At 36.8% G+C, this 20,832-nt stretch overlaps 1 protein-coding gene and 1 pseudogene across 1 annotated transcript; one reads left to right on the plus strand and one right to left on the minus strand.

The window, feature by feature from the left end:
* The first annotated feature begins 224 nt into the window (after positions 1 to 224).
* On the plus strand, positions 225 to 4,743 carry LOC110654383 (uncharacterized). Its single transcript, XM_021810348.2, has 11 exons — positions 225 to 452; positions 727 to 784; positions 862 to 972; positions 1,232 to 1,369; positions 2,003 to 2,072; positions 2,153 to 2,208; positions 2,509 to 2,634; positions 2,963 to 3,102; positions 3,865 to 3,937; positions 4,015 to 4,089; positions 4,283 to 4,743. The coding sequence occupies exons 1-11, from the start codon at positions 340 to 342 to the stop codon at positions 4,598 to 4,600; spliced, it is 1,278 nt and encodes a 425-aa protein (XP_021666040.2). The 5' UTR covers positions 225 to 339; the 3' UTR covers positions 4,601 to 4,743.
* Positions 4,744 to 9,396: 4,653 nt separating this feature from the next.
* Positions 9,397 to 20,504, minus strand: LOC110654323 (pentatricopeptide repeat-containing protein At5g42310, chloroplastic-like; annotated as a pseudogene).
* Positions 20,505 to 20,832: the final 328 nt, after the last annotated feature.

Here is a 20,832-nt window from a genome sequence, read left to right on the forward strand (position 1 = left end):
CCCCATTTCCTGCATTTGATGGTGATTGGTGGACCCTATCCACGTTTGGATGGTGCAAAGGAGCGGGTTCTATAATTTCGGGGTTTAATCTTTCTTGATCGTCCGATCTAATGCCAGTTTATTAAAATAAAACCAATAAATGAAACGTGGCCGTTGATTAAAAAAAAAAATCCAATTGACAAACTGACAAAGCCACTCTCTGTCTCTCTCTCATCGTCACTAAATGGGAATAAAAGTTTGACGTTGAAGCGCTCTTGCCTGCAAAATGGAATTGTAATGAAATGAGATGAAAATAAAGAAAGAAAGCAAGCAAACATTTTCTGCTTTCTTCTCACACATATGGCTTCTCTTCTCTTTTTCTTCCTCTTTTTGGTTTTTGCTGGTTTCTCACCTGCCAATGCTGAATCTAATTCCACTTTTACCCCCATCAATCGCGATCTCTACCATTCCAGGTATTCTTATTACTTCCCGCTTCTTTCCTTTCCCATGCATCAATCGCTTGTTATTTTATGTTGATTCTTTCTAATTATGCGAGATTTTTGTTAACTATACAACTGTTATATTGTTTTTTTTTCCAATTTCAAGAATTTGAGATTTTAGTTGAATCATGTGTAACATTAGTAAAGATGGAGCCTTTTTTATTGAAAGGAAAATTATTTTATGCTATTGTTAAATTTAATTGGCTATAACGATGATGGGTTTTCCTTGAAAACTTTAATTTTGCAGTGTTGATTTGTTAGAGCAGTTAAAGGCATTGGTTCATCGTCACCCAGACAGACTCGCTGTATGTACTGTTTGCGCTTTGTCTGTTGTCTTCGTTTTGTAAGCTTGAAACTTATAATTTTCCATGGTTTTTTACAGTTAGAGACAATTAAAACCGAAAACAAAGGTTACAAAGCAGAAATCACAGTAGCTACTTATTGCAGGAGTAGGAGAGGGAGTGATGACAGGTCAAAGTTCCGGATCCTTCTTGTAAGTTTTCTGCATATATTGTATGCTTTGAATTTTATATAGAACTCATCAAGTTGTTACTTCTTAGGCCTTAGTTTTTCCCATTTTCTGAAGTTAAAAAAGGAGTGAAATATAGGTAATTCTGCCTAAATTGGGGAAGGGATGGGAATAGAAGGCCAGTATTTTTTCTAACCCTATTTACAATTCGAATTGTAGTGGATTAGATTATCTCAGATTGGTAATTGTTCGTTTTCTTGACAGATAATTCCTTGTCTTCCAGAGTTTCGGGCAGCATGGTAGGGAGCTCATTACATCTGAACTTGCATTCCGGATCTTGTCAATCCTAAGTGAAGAACAGTTTCTGCCCAATACAAATCCAACATCCTTAAACAGTATACTAGACAAGCTTGTCATAAAGGTAACTTCTCATCTGACATTAGTTGTCTGAACATGTCTTCCCTTAGCTGTGCTGATGTAGCTGTGATCTGCCTCCTCTGAAAGAACTGAAATATTTATTTATTTAAATGACTTATGAGTTATGACCTTAATCCTTAGGAGCAGAAGATATAAAGTCATTATTAGTGTACCGTAAACCACTGTAGTATCTGAAACCATCTTTCATACTACTGGATCAGAATAGTTTGTCTTTTTCTCCTTTTATTACATTACTTTCTAATTTTTTTCATAACCCAGTGTTTACCCTAATCATTGGTGTTGGTGGCCTCTGCTGCTAGTAGTAGCATCAATATATAAATTTGGATGTAGGATCTTGATGATTCTTAGTTGGGGAGACTTTATCCATCTTTACCATTCATGTTCTTTTGCTCACATGACAACTAATTTGCTTTCCATTAATTTTATGGAAAATATTTTTGTTATATTCTGTGTTTCCATAAATTTATTGTATGGGAAGAGGTGTTGAAGCAATACCAAACATATATAAAATTCTCATAGTGCTAAAAGGAAAGCATATATGCTGCATATCAATGTTTTGTGAACTTCCTTATTGAACATTGATGTTTTATCAATGCAAATTTCCGATGATATACAGGTGGTGCCTCTGGAAAATTTGAATGGCCGCAAAGTTGTTGAAGGAGGAGATCTTTGTGAGAGGAGAAATGGTGGTGCAGTTGATTTTTGTAATTTAATATGACTACTAGGAAGGATATGGTAGTACTTACATTTATCTTTTTTGTGGCAGGAAGAGGAGTTGATCTCAATCGGAATTGGAGTGTTGATTGGGGCAAAAAGGAGGAGGTTTTTTTATGCTTATTCACTCTATTCCCTTTGAATTCTACTCTGTTTTTTGTATTAGAGTTTAAGATTTCTACTCGAGATATAATGTCTTTGGGAATTCTGGATTTTAATTTTAAATGAGCGTGGTATGGAATTTATTTTGTTGAAAGCACCATTGACAAAGCTTTAGACTAAATCACTGAGGTCTTAGCCTTCCTTGTCACTACCATTTAATGTTTAAATGCTACAACTTCAAATTAACAGTATGCTGTCATGTGATATGATGTCGTTGTCTCATATTAGTTGCTTATCTAATTATAGGATTACGATCCATATGAAGAGAATCATGGCACTGGTCCTTTCAGTGAGCCCGAAACTCAAATAATGCGGAAACTTGCCCTATCATTCGATCCTCACATATGGGTTAATGTGCACTCTGGAATGGAGGTAAGTGAAACCAAGTTCCTCATCAATATTCCTTTTCTTCTGTTGCTGAACTGATTACAAATATCTAGTATATCATTTACATTACCCAAGATATCATCATTAGAGTACAGTGTATGCAATTGAATATCACTTATGAAGTATTTGCTCATGAACCTCTTTTTTTTTAAATAGTTTATTTTATAAACTCTATCATCTTTCATTAAGTAGCTTCGGTGAATGTTCTGAGTAAAAGAAAAAAAAAAAAATCATTCTCCAATGCAATTTTTATTGCTGAAGAAAAAATCCAGTTTAGTTGATTAACATTTCATACTTTATTTTGTTTGTTCAGGCTTTATTTATGCCATATGACCACAGGAACACGACACCTGATGGGTTACCCTCACAGCGGATGAAGTCGTTGCTTAATGAACTGAATCAAGTTCATTGTCACAAGCGTTGCATGATTGGTTCAGGGGGAGGCTCTGTTGGGTTAGTCTATTTATCTGTGAGCCTTACAACCTAAGTGAGGCAAATATGTTCATTATTGCTTAATTACATACACTTGTGCTCATACATTTATGGCTTGTTTTGTGTTTGGTTTGGAATGTACCTCATCCAATTTTTATATATATAGCCTTGTCTGCATTGTGAAATGTCTGGTTATGGTCTTCTATAGCTCAGAATAATGTAATTAGGTTATAATGTCATGTATGTATAGACATCTAGTTGTTGGGGTTGCAGAGAAGAATGCAAAAGGTTTCACAAAAAGTGTTATAGGTATCATAAGTACTTTTTGATAATATTGAAGTTTTAGCTCTTCTTTGTTGGGATATGGAAATTGTGTCTTGTTTGTACTTCAGCAAGCATGTTTAAATCGTATTCAAACTCCAATTTTGTTATATCTGAATCTGACTTGGTATGATTTGCAAGTCTATATTTAGCATTGGTTTATGTACTAGGATTGCAGTCAATAGCAGGACCTGAAGGTTGGCTGGCCATTAGTTCTCATATTCAAATTCAAGTTCTTAGTGAGTTTGCAGGGCTTTGGAGATGGATCTCTCCTCTACTAGCATTTGATTATTTTTGTGCATTTTGAAGAACTTCAGTTCCCTAGGTTGACATTTTATCAACTTGAAGGGAATGTGTATCATTTACTGTAAAATGCTGAATCATGGTCTTTTATTCATCAATATGGCTATGCCAGTTGGAAATATTGACATGCTTATTGGTTTTATTCCATGCTAAATTTAGGTATCTTGCACATGGAACAGCAACAGATTACATGTACGACATTGTAAAAGTGCCTATGGCTTTCACCTTTGAGGTTTGTGAAATCTGAACTTTAATGAAATTGCTTAATGGTTGTATATTTTTGTTTATATTTTATTTGATGACTGGCAGATATATGGGGATCCAACAGCATCATCAAAAGACTGCTTTAAAATGTTCAATCCTGTTGACCTCAGTACCTTCAATGTATGTTAAACGTTACATCACTCTTGAAATTTGTTGCCCCATCATCTTTTGATTTCTTACAATATGTTACTACATCTTCTCTCTTTCTTCCATTTATTTTTTTTGGGTTAATATTTGATGAAAGGTAGATGGCAATGGCTGATGAGAAGTTATTTATTGAAATATAATGATCAAATAATCTTTTTGGATTCAGAGAGTTCTCAATGATTGGTCTGCTGCTTTTTTTACTATATTTAAATTGGGACCACTCCAACTAGATGAGATCGGATCAAAGGCTTCTACATCCAATTTGGACAAGTGGGTATCTATAGATGAATATCTTGATGGGTACTTAATGGAGAGGAGAAATAGATATGGTAAGAAGATGGAGGTGCTAGATCTTGGGATGCAGGAGATAAGGACGTATTTTAGGCTCTTCTTGCTGTCCTCAGTTCTGTTGTTTTTCATGTTTTGTTCTAGAATTTCAAAGAGCAAGTCTAGTAGACCTATTGTTTCAGGCATGGCCCTATGATCTTGTATCTTGACAGACGCTAGTGTGTTTTACGAGAGAGAGACAGAGATGTATTACATTCTTTGGAGGATATTTTGATTTGTGTAATTAAACCTTATATAGGATAATTTTTTTTTTCCATAATGCAACACTGATTTCTTTAATGAATTGCAACAACTATCACTGTAACTATACTGAAGTTTATACATTCTCTGCCTGTCCTGTTCCCTTGCAGTACTAATCCTGGAGAGCTAATGCTTTGACGGACCTAACTAATTTCTCATTTGTCTTCAAGACGTGAGCAATGCACACGATAAAATCTATCTCTACCGCCAAATGACTGTCCCACTTCGGTATAGATGTCAATAAATAGTACGACTTCGGCATGGATGTCAATAAATAGTCCGACTTTCAAAAGGGGGCAAGTGTCCTTTGATTGCTAACATGATTAAAGATGTGCCAAAATCATCAATATAAACCTTATCAACTCTTCATCACAAATACTCTTCTGGAAATTCCAACACAAAACGTTGTTTCATTTCAAATTTAGTTATTCTAATATCCTTTTCAAGTAGTAGGCTATTTATGGAGTTGCGCAAAATACTCTCCTCTCGGTGATTAGGCTTAGGTTCTGGTTGGTAATATTAGTTATTTTAATTGTTGTTATTTGGATTAACTGTAAAATGTAAAAATAGTGGTATCATTTTTTTCACAACGCCCCTTGACTCTTAGACTTCTAAAAGTTAGAAAATGTAACTTTTCATAAACTACTTCTTGATCTCTAAATATTATTATAAATACAATAAGAGAAGTAGTATTTTGGCTAGAGTCAAAATATTAAAAATTATCTTAAAACTGTAGCTGAATAGAATCTTATAAGCTGCTGCTGAATCTTCATTTGCAAATGCAAGCAAATGATGAAAAGGAGAAAATAACATTGACTGGCAAATGTCCATTGAATAACACAAAAGTGAAAGGCTGCTGTTTTTGTTGAATCATTAGGTTACAGAGTAACATGAATGTAATTCAGTTAAGAAATTGCACCTATTTTCCTTTATGATACAAGAGTGAATGGACAATTCCAAATTAATGTGATAATGATATATGACTTGATGAAAAATTTTATGTTACTTGGTGTTTTATGAAACAAAGAACTTTACAATCCAAGTGAGAGAGGACGAATGGAGATGTCCTCAAATCTGTGTGCTTTAATTTTAAGGTATGGTTTTTGGATCCAGAATTCCCTTGTTCCTGGACTACAACCCTTACAAATTAAGAATGTCCATACATATAGTTGTTCCTGCGAGGCCATATAGTTTAACTCAACTCAACTTAACTCAACTAAGCTTTTATCCCAAAAATTTAGAGTCGGCTATATGGATTCACTTTCTCAACTCTAAACGATTTTGGGTTAAATCCTCAGAAATTTATAATGCTTCTAGGTCATATTGTACTACTCTCCTTCAAGTCAATTTAGGTCTACCCCTTTTTTTCTTTCTATCCTCTAACTTAATGTGCTCTACTTGTCTAACTGGAGTTTCTGTATGTCTACGCTTCACATGACCAAACTACCTTAATCTCTCTTCTCTCAACTTATCCTCAATTAGTACCACTCCTACCTTTTCTCTAATACTCTAATTACGGACTTTATCTAGTCTAGTATGGCCACTCATCCACCTTAACATTCTCATCTCTGCAACTCTTATCTTAAACGCATACGACTCCTTCAATGCCCAACACTCACTACCATATAACATAGTCGGTCGTATGGCTGTACGGTAAAATTTTCCTTTCAACTTACTGGGAATCTTACGATCACATAAAACTCCCGTGACATATCTCCACTTTAACCATCCGGTTTTAATCCTATGACTAAGATCCTCCTCACATCCCCCATCTACTTGAAGGACTGAGCCAAGATATTTAAAGTGATTACTCTGGGACAGTACCACTCCATCCAAACTAACTCCTTCCTTATCACCAGTTTTGCCTTCACTGAACTTGCAATGCATGTATTCTGTCTTCGTTCTACTTAACTTAAAGCACTTTGACTCTAGAGTACTTCTCCAAAGCTCTAGCTTTCTATTGACTCCTTCTCGCGTCTCATCTATCAGAACAATATCATCCACAAACATCATGCACCAAGGAATACTCTCTTGTATAAGTTTCGCCAATTCATCTAAAACTAATGTAAAAAGGTAAGGGCTTATAGCTGATCCTTGGTGCAATCCAATTGAGATTGGAAAATCTCTTGTGTCCCCTCCCACTGTGCGCACAATAGTAATTGCTCCTTCATACATATCTTTCAACACTTGTATGTACCTAATAGATACCCTTTTTTGTTCTAACACACTCCATAGGACATCTCTTGGAATACTATCATAAGCCTTCTCCAAATCAATAAAAACCATGTGTAGATCTTTCTTCACATCTCTATATTTCTCCATCAAGCTTCTAACGAGAAGGATCGCTTCCATAGTTGAACGACCGGGCATGAAACCAAATTGATTGAGAGAGATAGAAGTATCATGACGTAGTTAATGCCCCACAACTCTCTCCCACAACTTTATAGTATGGCTCATGAGTTTAATTTCCCTATAGTTCGAGCAACTCTATATGTCTCTCTTATTTTTAAAAATAGGTACTAAAATACTCCTCCTCCATTAATCAAGCATTTTCTTTGAGCTTAGAATCTTATTAAATAATTTAGTTAACCATGCCACTCCCATATCTCCCAAACACTTCCACACTTTAATTGGTATTCCATCGGGTCCACAGGCTTTACCCACTTTCATTTTCTTAAGTGCTTCCTTTACTTCTAAAGATCTAATCATTCTAGTATAATTCACATTCTTTTCTATCGTTCTATAGTCTATATTCACGCTATTACCATTTTGAATATTATTAAAGAGATTATTAAAATAATTTCTCCATCTTTCTTTAATGTCCTCATCTTTCACCAACACTTTTCCTTCTTTATCCTTAATGCACCTAAATTGATTGAGATCTTGACATTTTCTTTTTCTCCTCCTTGCTAATCTATAAATATCTTTCTGCCCTTCTTTAGTTTCAAGTTTCTCATATAACTTTTTTAAAGCCTGTGTTCTTACTTGACTAACTGCCTTTTTTGCCTCTTTTTTTGCTATCTTGTACTGTTTATATACCTCATTATTATCACATTTAGATAATTTCTTATACCATTCTCTTTTTCTCTTCACTGCCTTTTGTATTTCCTCATTCCACCACCATCTCTCTTTTGAGGGTGGTCCATGTCCTTTAGACTCTCCAAGTACTTTTCTAGCTACTTCTCTAATCTTTGATGCCATCTGTATCCACATATCATTGGCCTCTATATTCAGCTTCCATGTTTTAGATTCGAGAATTTCATTTTTGAACTTCACTTGCTTTACTCCTTTGAACTCCTACCACTTTGTTCGAGCTACACTATTTCTTCTGACCTTACTTGAATTGTTCCTAAACTTGACATCCAAGACCACTAACTGATGTTGACTTGTTAAAGCCTCTCCTGGAATGACCTTGTAATCTTTGCATAGAGCTCTATTTGTCTTCCTGGTTAAGAGGAAGTCGATTTGGCTTCTATGTTGCCCACTTTTGAAAGTCACTAAACGTGACTCTCTTTTTGTAAAGTAGGTATTTGCTAGTATCAGGTCGTATGCTATAGCAAAATCCAGAATGTTTTTTCCCTCCTCATTTCGACCGTCAAAACCAAAACATCCATGAACATTCTCATAGCCTTGCCTATCACTTCCTACATGTCCATTCAAATCTCCACCAATGAAAATATTCTCTTCATTCGGTATGCTTTGCATTAAATCATCCATATCTTTCCAAAACTTTTGTTTACTCTCACTATCTAGTCCTATTTGTGGGGCATAAGCACTAATTACATTTATTATTTTTCCTTCTAGTACTAGCTTTACTAGTATAATTCTATCTCCTACTCTTTTCACAGCTATTACAGCGTCTTTCAATGTCCTGTCTATGATTATGCCCACTCCGTTCTTATTTCTCTTCTTTTCGGTAAACCACAATTTGTACCCTGAATTACCCACTTCTTTGCTTCTCTCCTACCCATTTAGTCTCCTGAATACAAGCAATATTCACCCTTCTCCTTTCCAAGGTATCTACAAGCTCCATTAATTTTCCTGTAAGTGATCTAACATTCCAAGTACCAACCCTGATCCTCCTCCTATCCTGTTCCTTCCTAGCTGGTCTCCTTTTATGATATCTTCTATTTTTTTCTATGTCTATCTTGTATTCTATTCCACTATCTATTCTACTATCTATCCTATGGACTAACTTCTTTACCCACACCCGTCCATGATGTGGGAACCCTTGCTCACTTAACACCACACCCGAGCGCCGGCATAGGCGTCGCTTTTGGTAAATGCCCTACACCCTTGCATATTTTTCACTACACTCAGGCTCCGATGTAGCGCGTCATTAGTAGAGGACACCCCAACATTTATATGATTTGAATCCATATCATAACGTGTGATGAAATTTTTACGCTGGTTGTCACCTACCGCAACCCTCCTCCTTTATTCGGGCTTGGGACCGGCTAAGCGCAAACTACTTAGGCGGAGTTCAAGACCATATAGTCCAAAGAATAAAAATTATTTGATATAGAAAGGATAATTATGTTAATAATCACAATACTGTAACAGGGTTTTTAAAACAACAGAGGATCTCAAATATCTAGTGCTCAAATGGACATATGTAGAACTTATGCACAAAAACTGAAACTAAAAACATTCCTTGCCTGGTAAAAAATTGTAAGATTTATTTATCAAGCATCAGCCAAGGATTGCAGTTACAAACCTTAAATTGGCAAAATGAGTAATGACCTTAATCATGAGTCCATGACAGTTGATCCCACACCCTTCCCAGTCTAAGAAATCCTCATTTCTTGACTGTAATTTTAGTGTTTGCTTCATGTATCTTAGTACAGAGCGTAGCATTGCTCTAGCTTTCCTATCTAGAGTGCACCCAGCCAAAATCATTTCTCCATACACAGATGGCACTTGAAATCTCGCACCGAGCCTTTATATCACACAGAATATAGTTATTGAAACTGATAAATAGTCATAGCTAAGCACAGAAATTATACATAGGCATTCAATGCCATCTTCATTTCCTATTCCTTTCATTCTTTTGATTAATATTGAGCCTTTTGAGGTTGTCAATTAAATGCATGAATCTATTAGAGTGTAGGAAACCAGAAGTTAATTTATTACATTAGACACGGACCATGATGAGTAGTAAAAAAGACACATAAAAATATTTGGCAGACAGTCGCTTAAAGCAACAATTATCCGCACGAACCCAAGTTAAGACCTTGTCCAGGTATCTCCCAAAAGGACACATGTAAAGAAGAAAAAGAGAGCAATTATATATTGTTCATCAAGTGAGCAGTTAGGTAATAATGGCATGTTTGTAATCAAAATGACTAGGGTTGCAGATCTTTTAGTGTGGATTAGTGTGCATTTAAAATACTGGCTTAATTGTCCAAAAGTTGTATGCAGCCAATGGGCATAGCAACACAAATTCAAGTAGCCAACAGCAAATTTCAAAAGCATAGATTAATATCTATGATTATGGACATCTGACAGCCATTTGTTAGGGTTAAGGAACCCTAACAAAGAATTATAAGAGAAGTAGATAAAATTAGAGAAGAGAGAGAGAGAAGAGAGAGAGAGAATTGAGAATTATTATTTCTGTGGTAATTCTTGAATGCCTCTACAGATTAGCTTGTTGAGAATTTATATCTCAACTCAGTAACTACTTTCTCTAAAGTCAAACATAGCAGTTACCAATTCTATTATAGAATTAGTTATACACTCTAGCTCCTTTCCCGCTAATATTCCCCTTCCTATTACTATTATACTTTCTTCTATAGTATGTAACACCATCATAATTAGTATTTTGAGCAACATAACACACCTTATTAAATTTATCAGCACGAATAAGAGCTTTCGTAAGTGTTTACCACATCCGCCTTCAAATCCTGAAGTTCCGTGGAAACGTTAGAAGACAGACAAAGAAATTGTTACTTTTAAGAAAAGGGGAAACTGGATATTGTTGAACAATCAATTAACCAATAATTACATTTTCCTTCATGTACTGCAGCACTGCAAATGCTTCAGCATCTCTCATATCGTCAGCAAATGCATTGATCAAAGAATTAAGAGCTAAAATAATAGGACATAGGCCATCTGCCCTCATTAACCTAAACGCATTTACTGCTTGCTCAGATAAACCCTGTAAGGAAATGAAAAAGAAGACTATCAGTGAGTCACTGAGACAAGCAACATTTTGAACAACTTCTACTGTGCAGAAGAAAATTTCACTAATATGTGCTCTGGTTGAAGATCAAAACACTAGATATATGCATAAAAGGACAGTAATGTCTATCAAATCCATCAATGCAAAATGAAGACAAGCCAGGCGTTTGCAGTCAAGGATATATTGTTCTTTAAAGTAAAACTGTTACAATATTTTTATATGCAAAACAAGCTGTTATAATATTTTTATTTGGAAAATGATTTTATGTGCCTACAATGAATGTAATCTACAGAAATACTGAATCAATTGAATCGGCAACCATATCAAGAAAACTGTAAGCAAAATCACTTCATAATGTGGTTCAATGGAGTCATGGGAAGTTTTGAGGCAATGCCATACCCTTTGTGCAGAGGCATTTATCAGTGCATTATACATGGTAGAGGATGGCTTTAATCCTGCAGATTTCAAGTCCTCTAAGCACTCAATTGCATCATCAAATCTCCCCGCCTGCCCATAAATATCAATAAGTGTGGTATATGTGACAACGACATTATGCAATAAACCCTGACTCCGCATATTCTCCATCAATTTTTTCACACCGTCCCATCTCTGCTGCTCCCCATATGAATTAATCATAATGTTAAATATTTTAGTACATGGTCAGAAACCTTTTTCAATCATTTCCTCAAGCAACTCCTCGGCTCTATCATGTGGCCTTGCCTTGCAATGACAGTCTATAAGTGTATTCCATGTAACTGTGTCAGGTTGTATCACCTCAGACGTCATCCTATCAAAGGTAGCTATTGCATGATCAAGGCAATCAAACTTACCAAAAGTATCAATCATGACATTGTAAAAATGCCTATCATTTCCCTTAAAACCTGAAAGGATTTCTGCCACTCTCTTCTATCCCAATAATTAGCTAAAATTCTACTGAAAACATATGAATTAGGCATCACATTGCTCCCTTCCATTTCGTTCAACACAAATCTCTCGCCTTCCCATCTTCCTGCATTGGCATAAGCATCAATTAGCAGACTATAAGTGTGTTCATCTGGTGAAACCCCACTCCTCTCCATCTCTGAAACAATAAATTCCGCATCTTTCAGTGAACCAGCTTTCACATACCCTTTAAGAAGTGCATTATAAGCTCTTAGTCCTGGGTTTCAATTCGTTGTCTTTCATTTCTTCAAAAATAGCCTCAGCTTCCACAGTCTTACCCGATTCTCCCAAGGCCGATATAACTGCCACAAGAGTCACCGTTCAAGGGCTTAATCCACTGCCTTGAACCATGCCTAGAAGTTCCATAGCCCGGCTAGGATCAACAGCCTTTGCAAAGCCTATAATTATATCATTGGAGAGCTGAATGTCAAGCTCAAGCTTATCACATTGGATTTCATTATAAACCTTTTGCAGAATCATTGAATCGATTCTGTTAAATCGCCTAAGAGACTGAATTATCAAGCTATAATTGACGAAATCCAATGGGTAACCATTCTGGCGCATTCTAGAAATCAAAGTGAGTGCTGTAAATAGAGCTACACAGAGGAAGTAAAAAAATAGAGAGAATGAATAACTGCTTCATTTATTTTCTGAGGCACTGAACATCTACTTATATACAGGTTAAAATGTTAATATTGCAGAAAATTCTCTATGTGCTGCTATGCTGAGCTGTAACAATCCTCTAACAACCATAACAAATTTGGCGCCTTGCTAACAATTTTGGTGTTCTAGAATATTACAAAGAATTCTCTAAGTGCTGTGCTCAATAAGTTACATATTGTCTTCATCCCCCCTCAAGCTGAAGACTGGAGAGTAACCAGGCCCAGCTTGGATAAAATGAAATTGAATGCGGTAGCTGAGAGAGACTTTGTAAAAACATTTGCTAGTTGAAGATGAGATGAAACATAAACTGGTTGCAGAAAACCATTATTGACATGGTCTCTAACAACATGGCAATCAATATCAATGTGTTTGGTTCGTTCGTGGAAAGTAGGATTGTTACTAATATGTATGGCTGCTTGATTATCACAATGCAATGATATGGGAGTGTGAATTGAGATGTGAAAGTCTTGTAAAAGATAGGAAATCCATTTAAGTTCACAAGTTGTACTCGTCATGCTTCTATACTCAGCTTCTGCTGAGAAACGACTAACTGTTGATTGTTTTTTAGATTTCCAGGAAACAAGGGCAGATCCCAAGAAGATACAAAATCCTGTAACAGATCTCCGACTATGTAACAATCCAAAAATTTTAAATTTATAAATAAAATAAAAAGAAAATATTAGGTTATTAATATTATAGATTTATTTGAATTGATTTTAAAATAAAGGAAGATAATAATAATAAATTAATTAATTAAAGTTAATTTAGTAAATGAGAATAAAATAATTAAATTTTCCTAAATTATATTTATTTTTATTATTACTAGAGTTTTATTAAACTTTAACATAACAAAATAATTTTGGACCTAATTATAAACCTCTAAGAAGTTGAGGGATTAATAGTGTAATTAGAAGTTAAAAAAAAAAAAATTAGCCCAATCACATGCAGCCAGCTCCCTCCCCCCCCCCTCCCCCCCCATTTTTTTCTCTTTCTTTCCTTCTCCCTCCCTCTCGCAACCCCTCCACCTGACGCCCTTCTTCCCCAATTTCCCCTCTGTCCGGCGATCCCCAGTAGTTGGTGAAGCTTTAGTCGGCTTCGGCATGACCGGGTGACTACTAGCGGACAGGAAACGATGGCAGATGGAGGCGGCGACGATGAGAATTGAAGAGAGAGAGAGCAACGGCGAGGACTTCCAAGGCCATTTTCGGCCAGCTCCGGCGACCATTCGACGAGGGAAGGGTGGCGCTCGACTCCTGGGACCATGGGCTTCCCATCCCGACCAGCAGTGCTCCGTTCCATGGAGGTTTCCGGCAAGTTTCAAAGAGAGAGAAAAAGGAGAGAGAAAATTTGGGCAGTGGGCTTTCCGGCAAGTTTTCGGCCGATCCGACTGTCGGATCGAAAATCCGAGGCCACCGATGGACTCAGGATGACGAAATCTTTGAGATAAGACTAGTCCAGCTCCGATCGTACACCGTTTGAAAAAGGCGATAATCGGACGGTTCAGATCGCTTGGTGAGATTTTCGAACTTTTTCGATTCCCAAAATTTAAAAATAATTTTATAATAATTATTAATAAATTTGGAATTTATTTCGGTACAATCGGATTAAGGATAGCTCACTAGCGCCGAGATCGCATTTTCAGCTAGATCTGGCTGCTTGACGGTCCGTCTCAGAACATGATAGATATTATAGTCAATCCTAGTATTTTCAGACATTCTGAACGCATTCCAGGTGTTAGATTTGGCATAGGTAAATCTAAACTCTACATTGCTCAATTTTTGTCTTGTACTGGGTTAGAATAAAATTCATAAAATATTCGTGGATGATAAAAAAATTTTGATTCTTTTTGCAATAGCCTTATAATATTGCTAAGGACCGCGGGGCAAAATTTTAGAATTTTTAGAGCTTGTTTGAGTGGATTTTTATGTCAATTATAGGGACTAAAACGTAATTTTTAAAATTGTGAGTATTAGCTGGTTTGGAAGGCCCAGGAGGGGCCATATAATGATGATGAGATATTGGTTGAGTTTAGAAGTGTTATTTGAACCATTTTTGCAGTTGGATAGGTCCCAGGTATAGGGAAAATTCTACCGGATTTCTAGCATGAATTAGGCCGTCTGTTGTCTCTTTAGAATTTTATTTTGACTTAGTACTAATAAATTTATAATATAATTATTTAGGTGATCAAGGTTCCTCCATCCAGCAGCCACAATAGTCCTCGGTGTACTGTGAGTAAAATATTAATTTTAATTATAATTTCGATATTATTATATATTCAAGCATGTCCATGCATCACTTATAAATTTATATCTATGTAGTTAAACACTAGGCACGTTTTATATTGCATTCATAATTAATGAAGTGTCATGGATGTTGTTTGTGGTAATTCGGAGCAGTATGCGTGCATTGGCATGCGCGTGATATGGTATTGGATATGGACAGGACGGGTAGACACGGCTTGAGAGACACTCGCTGGGACCCGATCTTTTGTGGATAAGACGGGGTAGATACGGCTTGAGAGACACTCGCTAGGACCCCGCATTTGGTTTATTCAACGAAAGTCCGGATTGAGAGACGCTCGCTGGCAGAGGTTGGATTAAGAGAGCAGTATAAGGGATCAGCTCCCATATATGTACTGTTTAAACAGTGTTGGGTGGGTGAGTGCTCCAAATTGCCTTTTTACTGTTATGATGTGGTTTGTAAGAAATTTATAATGATGTTGCATTCCATTCCTTAGGATGCATTAACTTTAGATAGCTATAAAAATTGTAGTTAAAATTGGTATTTTACTCTATGAGTTGAACGCTCACTCCTGTTCATCCTATTTTTTTAAGCTACAGGAGGAGACATTTTTCAGAATAATCTACTTTTTTTCTCGCAGGTTATCAATAATTACTTAATTTTATTATTATTCTCTAAATTTGTAATTTAAAACTCCGCATGTGTTAGCAGTAGTATAAACCATGTTAGGAATTGTGTTAATTTAAATTCTTAAGGTTAATAAATAAAGATTTGTGTGATACTTAAACAATTTGTAAATGATATAACCGGATTGAGCTGGGCTCCTCTAATTTGAGCTTCTGATAATTATTGGGTTAAGTTGGCCCAAAATAAAATTATAATATTTTAATTTAAATTATTTTTATATGCATATTGGGCCTAAATTATGGGCCTAGTCATGGGTTTAGGAACAGTAAGGCTTACTACCAGCCTTGGGCTCTTTATGCCGGCCGAGGTCCTAGTGCCGGTCTGGCTCATAGGTTGGGTCGTGACAGACTAGTTGGACATGCTGCCCAATCTACGTCGCAGTATGCAGTCAATGTGAAGGAAGATGAGGCAGGAAAGAATACCCCTTTAGAGGGACAACCCCGAAGATATCTAAGGACCTGAAACACAGCTTGCCAATGGGGTGTACGAGGTGACTGAAGAAACTGACTGAGCTGTTGTACAGGATATGTAATATCTGGTCGTGTGAGACTTAAATAAAGAAGTTTACCCACAGTTCTACGGTAGCGTTCTAGTTCTGGCATTAAATCTCCCATGTCCGGAGTAAGGTGAAGTCCTTTAGCCATAGGAAATGGTACTAATTTGGCATTAGAAAGGCCAGCATCGTGAAGCATATCTAAGATGTATTTTTGCTGGCTAAGGAAAAGACCATCCACAGAACGTGCAAGTTCAATTCCTAGAAAATACTTGGCATAGCTAAGATCTTTAATTGTAAATTCAAAATCAAGGAATTGTTTGGTGGCAATGATCGATTCCTCGTGTGTACCAGTGATGAGAACATCATCAACGTATACAAGTAGAGCTTGAAAATCATCACCAGAAGCTTTAATGAATAAGCAATGGTCAGAGGATGATTGAGTGAACCCGAACTCCTTAAGTTTACTAGTGAACTGTTTGTTCCATTGGCATCCTGCTTGTTTTAAGCCATAGAGGGACTTGACAAGCTTGCATACTTGTCCATCCTTTGCCTTACTATAGCCCTCCGGAGGTAACATGTACAAATCCTCATCAATGTAGCCATGTAAATAGGCGTTGTTTATATCAAGTTGATGAATAGGCTACTGCTTAGCAGACGCAATGACAAGAAATATCCGAATAGTAATAATTTTTACTACCGAGGAAAAACTATCAATATAGTCAATCCCTTCAACCTGGTTATACCCCTTTGTGACAAGTCTAGCTTTGAATAGATCCACTGTTCCATCTTGTTTATACTTGACTCAGTATACAGATTTCGATGCTATGGCCCTTTTGTGTGCAGGGAGATTAGTTAATTTCCATGTGTGATTACGCTCTAATGCTTCCAATTCTTGCTCCATGGCATGAACCCACCTGACATCTGTCTTAGCTTGATGATAAGAAAAAGGTTCTTTAATAGAGGACACATTACTCATGAAAGCAAGATAGTGTTTATTAAAGATAGGAGCCAAAATTAAATGGTTGTAGGGTAAGGATGTACCTGCAGTACCATGAAAATCAGATGACATAGCTATTGGTAAAGAATCATGTGTAACATTTGCAACAAAGTCTTGAAGCCATACTGGTTTGAAATTCCAAATGAGTACTATGACATAAAGGGACATGAGACTCTGGAGATAACGTAGGAGAAGAAAGAACTGGAGAATGACTAGACTCTTAATGAGCAGTAGTCTTAGACATGGAAGGATATGGTGACATGGACAAACGTGATGTATTATTTTGGGAAGGAAGAGTAAAATCAGTAAAGTCTTCAATAGACATAAGAGGAATATTTGGTAATGGGGTATGTGACACAGTAGGTATGTAGGGAGTGTTAGCAGCTGAAGTATCTGAATGAGGAAACACAGACTCATGGAAGACTACATCCCTAGAGATAAACATTTTATGAGTTTTGACATCATAGACTTTGTAGGCTTTGTGCCTAGAAACGTACCCAAGGAAAAGGCATTTGATTGTTCGATGCTCAAATTTAGTCTTGTGAGGCTTTGTATTTGTAGCAAAACATAGGCACCCGAAGATTCTAGGATGTGTGTATGTGGGTGGCTTGTTATACAACAATTCAAACGGAGATTTCCATTGTAAGATAAAAGAGGGAATTCGATTTATTAAGTATGTAGCAGTAAGAATGGCCTCACCCCAAAATCTTTTTGGTAAATTGGATTGAAATAGGAGAGCTCAGGCAACTTGTAGAAGGTGCTTATGTTTTCGTTCAACAATTCCATTTTGTTGAGGAGTATAAGAACATGATCGTTGATGAAGAATGCCACGGTTGTGAAATAGTGATTGACAAGAAGTATTGATGAACTCGGATCCATTATCCATCGAACCTATTAAACCTTTGTGTGAAATTGAGTTTCAGTAAGATTGAAAAACATGACAAGATGTGATATAGTTTGTGTTTTATCTCGCATGAGATAAGTCCATGTCACTCGACTAAAATCATCAACAATAGTTAAAATGTACTTTGCACCAGTGATAGATGGAATATGATAAGGACCCCACAAATCAATATGTATCAGTTCAAAAACAAATTTACTACGACTAAAGCTAGATGGAAATGGTAACCTATGCTACTTTGACAACCAACATACTTCATATGGTAAAGAATCAAGAGTAGTAATATCAAGAGTAGGAATCTTTAGTAATATAGTATGTGATACATGACCTAAGCGTTCATGCCAAAGATTACAAGAGGTTTTATTTGATTGAACTACATTACATCTTTTATTGGAAACAGAAAATTGTGATAGATCTTGTGAGAAAGATGAGAAGCTAAGTTTATAGAGACCAGCACTTTCTTTACCAATAGCTATAGTCTTCTTAGTCCGTTGGTCCTGCAAGTTACAATGTGTGGAAAAAAAGTGAACCAAAATGTTAGTTGTTTTCAAAAGCTTGCTAACATATAAGAGGTTATTATTAAATGATGGGACATATAGTGCATCTATCAATATTAGATCAGGTTTCAAAACAATATTTCCTATATATGTAACATTCTATTTTGATCCATCAGGTAAAAACACAGGTGAAGATGTGACTGGGCGTAGGGGTTGAGAAAAAAAACTGAGGTTTGAGCAAATATGGCTTGAGGCTCCAGTGTCAACTATGCAGGTCCCAATATTCTTATCACTGCCACTAAGAAGGCACTAGTTAAGTTCATTACCTGCGAAGTTTGAAAAGTTAGCAGTGGATGATTCCATGATCATCTTCCCTTTCATATACTTTGCTATTTCTTGTTGAATCATATTTGACAAGTTGGAGTTCTAATCAACTTCTAAATTTGAAAATTCAGGTATATCAGCATCTAGCGGTGTTTCATAGAACTGAGCTGCATTAGCCTGATTTTGTTGATTGACTCGTTTCTGTTACCAATCTAGGTATCCATGGAGTTTAAAACAAGTTTCACGAACATGTCCTTGCGCCTTACAATGGATGCAGAACTTATCTTCCTTCTTGGCAAAATCACGTTTATTATTTGTAGTGAATTTCTGATTCTTTGGAGCATTTACATCTTTAACCAACATTGCACTGGAATGACCAACCGAATCAGAAATAGAGAGCACTTCACATTGCTTTTCAACACTAAGAATCATAGAATACGCTTTGTTCACCGCTGGTAAAGGATCATGCAATAAGATCTGATTATGAACATGCTCGTAACTGTCATTAAGGCCCATAAGAAATTGGATCAATTTGTCTTCTTCTTCAATATCTGCCACTACTTCAGCCGCACCGCATGTACACATAGGAAATTTCCTTAGGCAAGAAAGTTCATCCCAGAGTTTCTTCACTTTTGTGAAATAAACCATCAGAGGTAAGTTTGCTTGACTGAAAGAATTTATCTCCCGTTTGATTTAATAAAGCATTGGTCCATTGCTTCCACCAAAGCGTTGCTTAAGCTCATCCCATAATTCTTGCACAGAAGCCACATATAAAAATGCATCAACAAGATCTTTAGAAATAGTGTTCAAAATCCAAGATAAAACCATACTATCAACACGCTGTCATTTCTCAAGAAGTGGAGAATCAACATCTGGCATAACATATTTGCCATTGATAAAACCAAGCTTGTCCTTGGCCCTAAGTGCGATCGTCATTGATCAACTCCAAGAAAGATAGTTAGATCCAGTCAGTAGAATGGTTACCAAAAGTAGACCAGGGTGATCGGAGTTTTGAAGACTGTATGGATCGCCAGTTGTTGTTCCGTTGCCTTGAACACCAGATTGCATTTCTTCCTCCATGAGTTCACAATCAGTAACTGCCTAATCACAACTCTCTACAGGCCACAGTATCGTGGCTCTGATACCATGTAAACAGAGCTATACAGAGGAAGTAAAAAAATAGAGAATGAATAACTGCTCCATTTATTTTTTGAGGCACTGTACATCTACTTATATACAGGTTAAAATGTTATAGAATATTGCAGAAAATTCTCTATGTGCTGCTATGCTGAGCTGTAACAATTCTCTAACAACCGTAATAAATTTGCTGCCTTGCTAACAACTTTGGTGTTCTAGAATATTACAAGAATTCTCTAAGTGCTGTGCTCAATAAGTTACATATTGTCTTCAAGTGCCTTTTCAGGATCGTTGTTGCGGGCACAGGCATTAATTAATGCATTGTAGGTTAAAGGAGACAAGGACTGCCTCTGAGAGAGCAAAAACGCCGCGTACAACTTATCAGAGCGGCCAAGTGCATGAATGAGAATCGAATAGAGTAGCTCTTAGGAGAAACAGAGATTGAGTTTCTGGAGCCATGAAACCACAGAGTACGCTAAGTCGATGGAAGAGGAAGAAGAACAAAGAGATTTAAGGAGAGAGTGCCACAGTGGACCAGGTACTGCCCTGTACGACTCAGCGAGCTGGAACTCCGTTGCATCTAGTGAAGTAGGTGAGGCGGAGTCCGAATCAGCGGCGCTTGCAGAAGATGATATTTGGTTGGATAAGAAGTTAAGAAGTGGAGTGAAGTCGTAGCGGCGGCTCTGGAGGGAGAGAATATCGTCGATGTCACTTTGATCACTATCTAGTCGTTTTGATTAAGAGAAAGAGGAATTCTCAATATTAGTGGGAGCGGTTAGTGCGGTTGTGAATGTGGTGGCTAAGAGTGGCGGTTGGGAGATAAGGTGGTGGTGGAGGAGGAGGATTGGAAAATTAGTATGAATTGAAGGAAAGCGATTCGGGGAAGGCAGTGGAATAAGCAGCATTTTAAATAGAGAGAGGAATAGAGATTGGAGGGAGGGAGCTCGGAGACCGAGCGAGCAATGGCGACTCACTGGAGAAGGAGGCTTGGAGACACGTGAAGTGTAGATATTTTACGCGTTTTGCGGGCCAGTACGGCGTCGTGCGCATTGGGAATAGTTA

The sequence above is a fragment of the Hevea brasiliensis genome, chromosome 12, assembly GCF_030052815.1.
Source record: "Hevea brasiliensis isolate MT/VB/25A 57/8 chromosome 12, ASM3005281v1, whole genome shotgun sequence".
Lineage (NCBI taxonomy): Eukaryota > Viridiplantae > Streptophyta > Magnoliopsida > Malpighiales > Euphorbiaceae > Hevea > Hevea brasiliensis.

What these genes read in the sequence shown, in the direction of transcription:
- LOC110654383 (XM_021810348.2), top strand. Translation starts at nt 340, where the DNA reads ATGGCTTCTCTTCTCTTTTTCTTCCTCTTTTTGGTTTTTGCTGGTTTC. An exon ending in TCAGGGGGAGGCTCTGTTGG is followed by an intron (nt 3,103 to 3,864) that starts GTTAGTCTATTT and finishes TGCTAAATTTAG; the next exon opens with GTATCTTGCACATGGAACAG. An exon ending in TTGACCTCAGTACCTTCAAT is followed by an intron (nt 4,090 to 4,282) that starts GTATGTTAAACG and finishes TTTTGGATTCAG; the next exon opens with AGAGTTCTCAATGATTGGTC.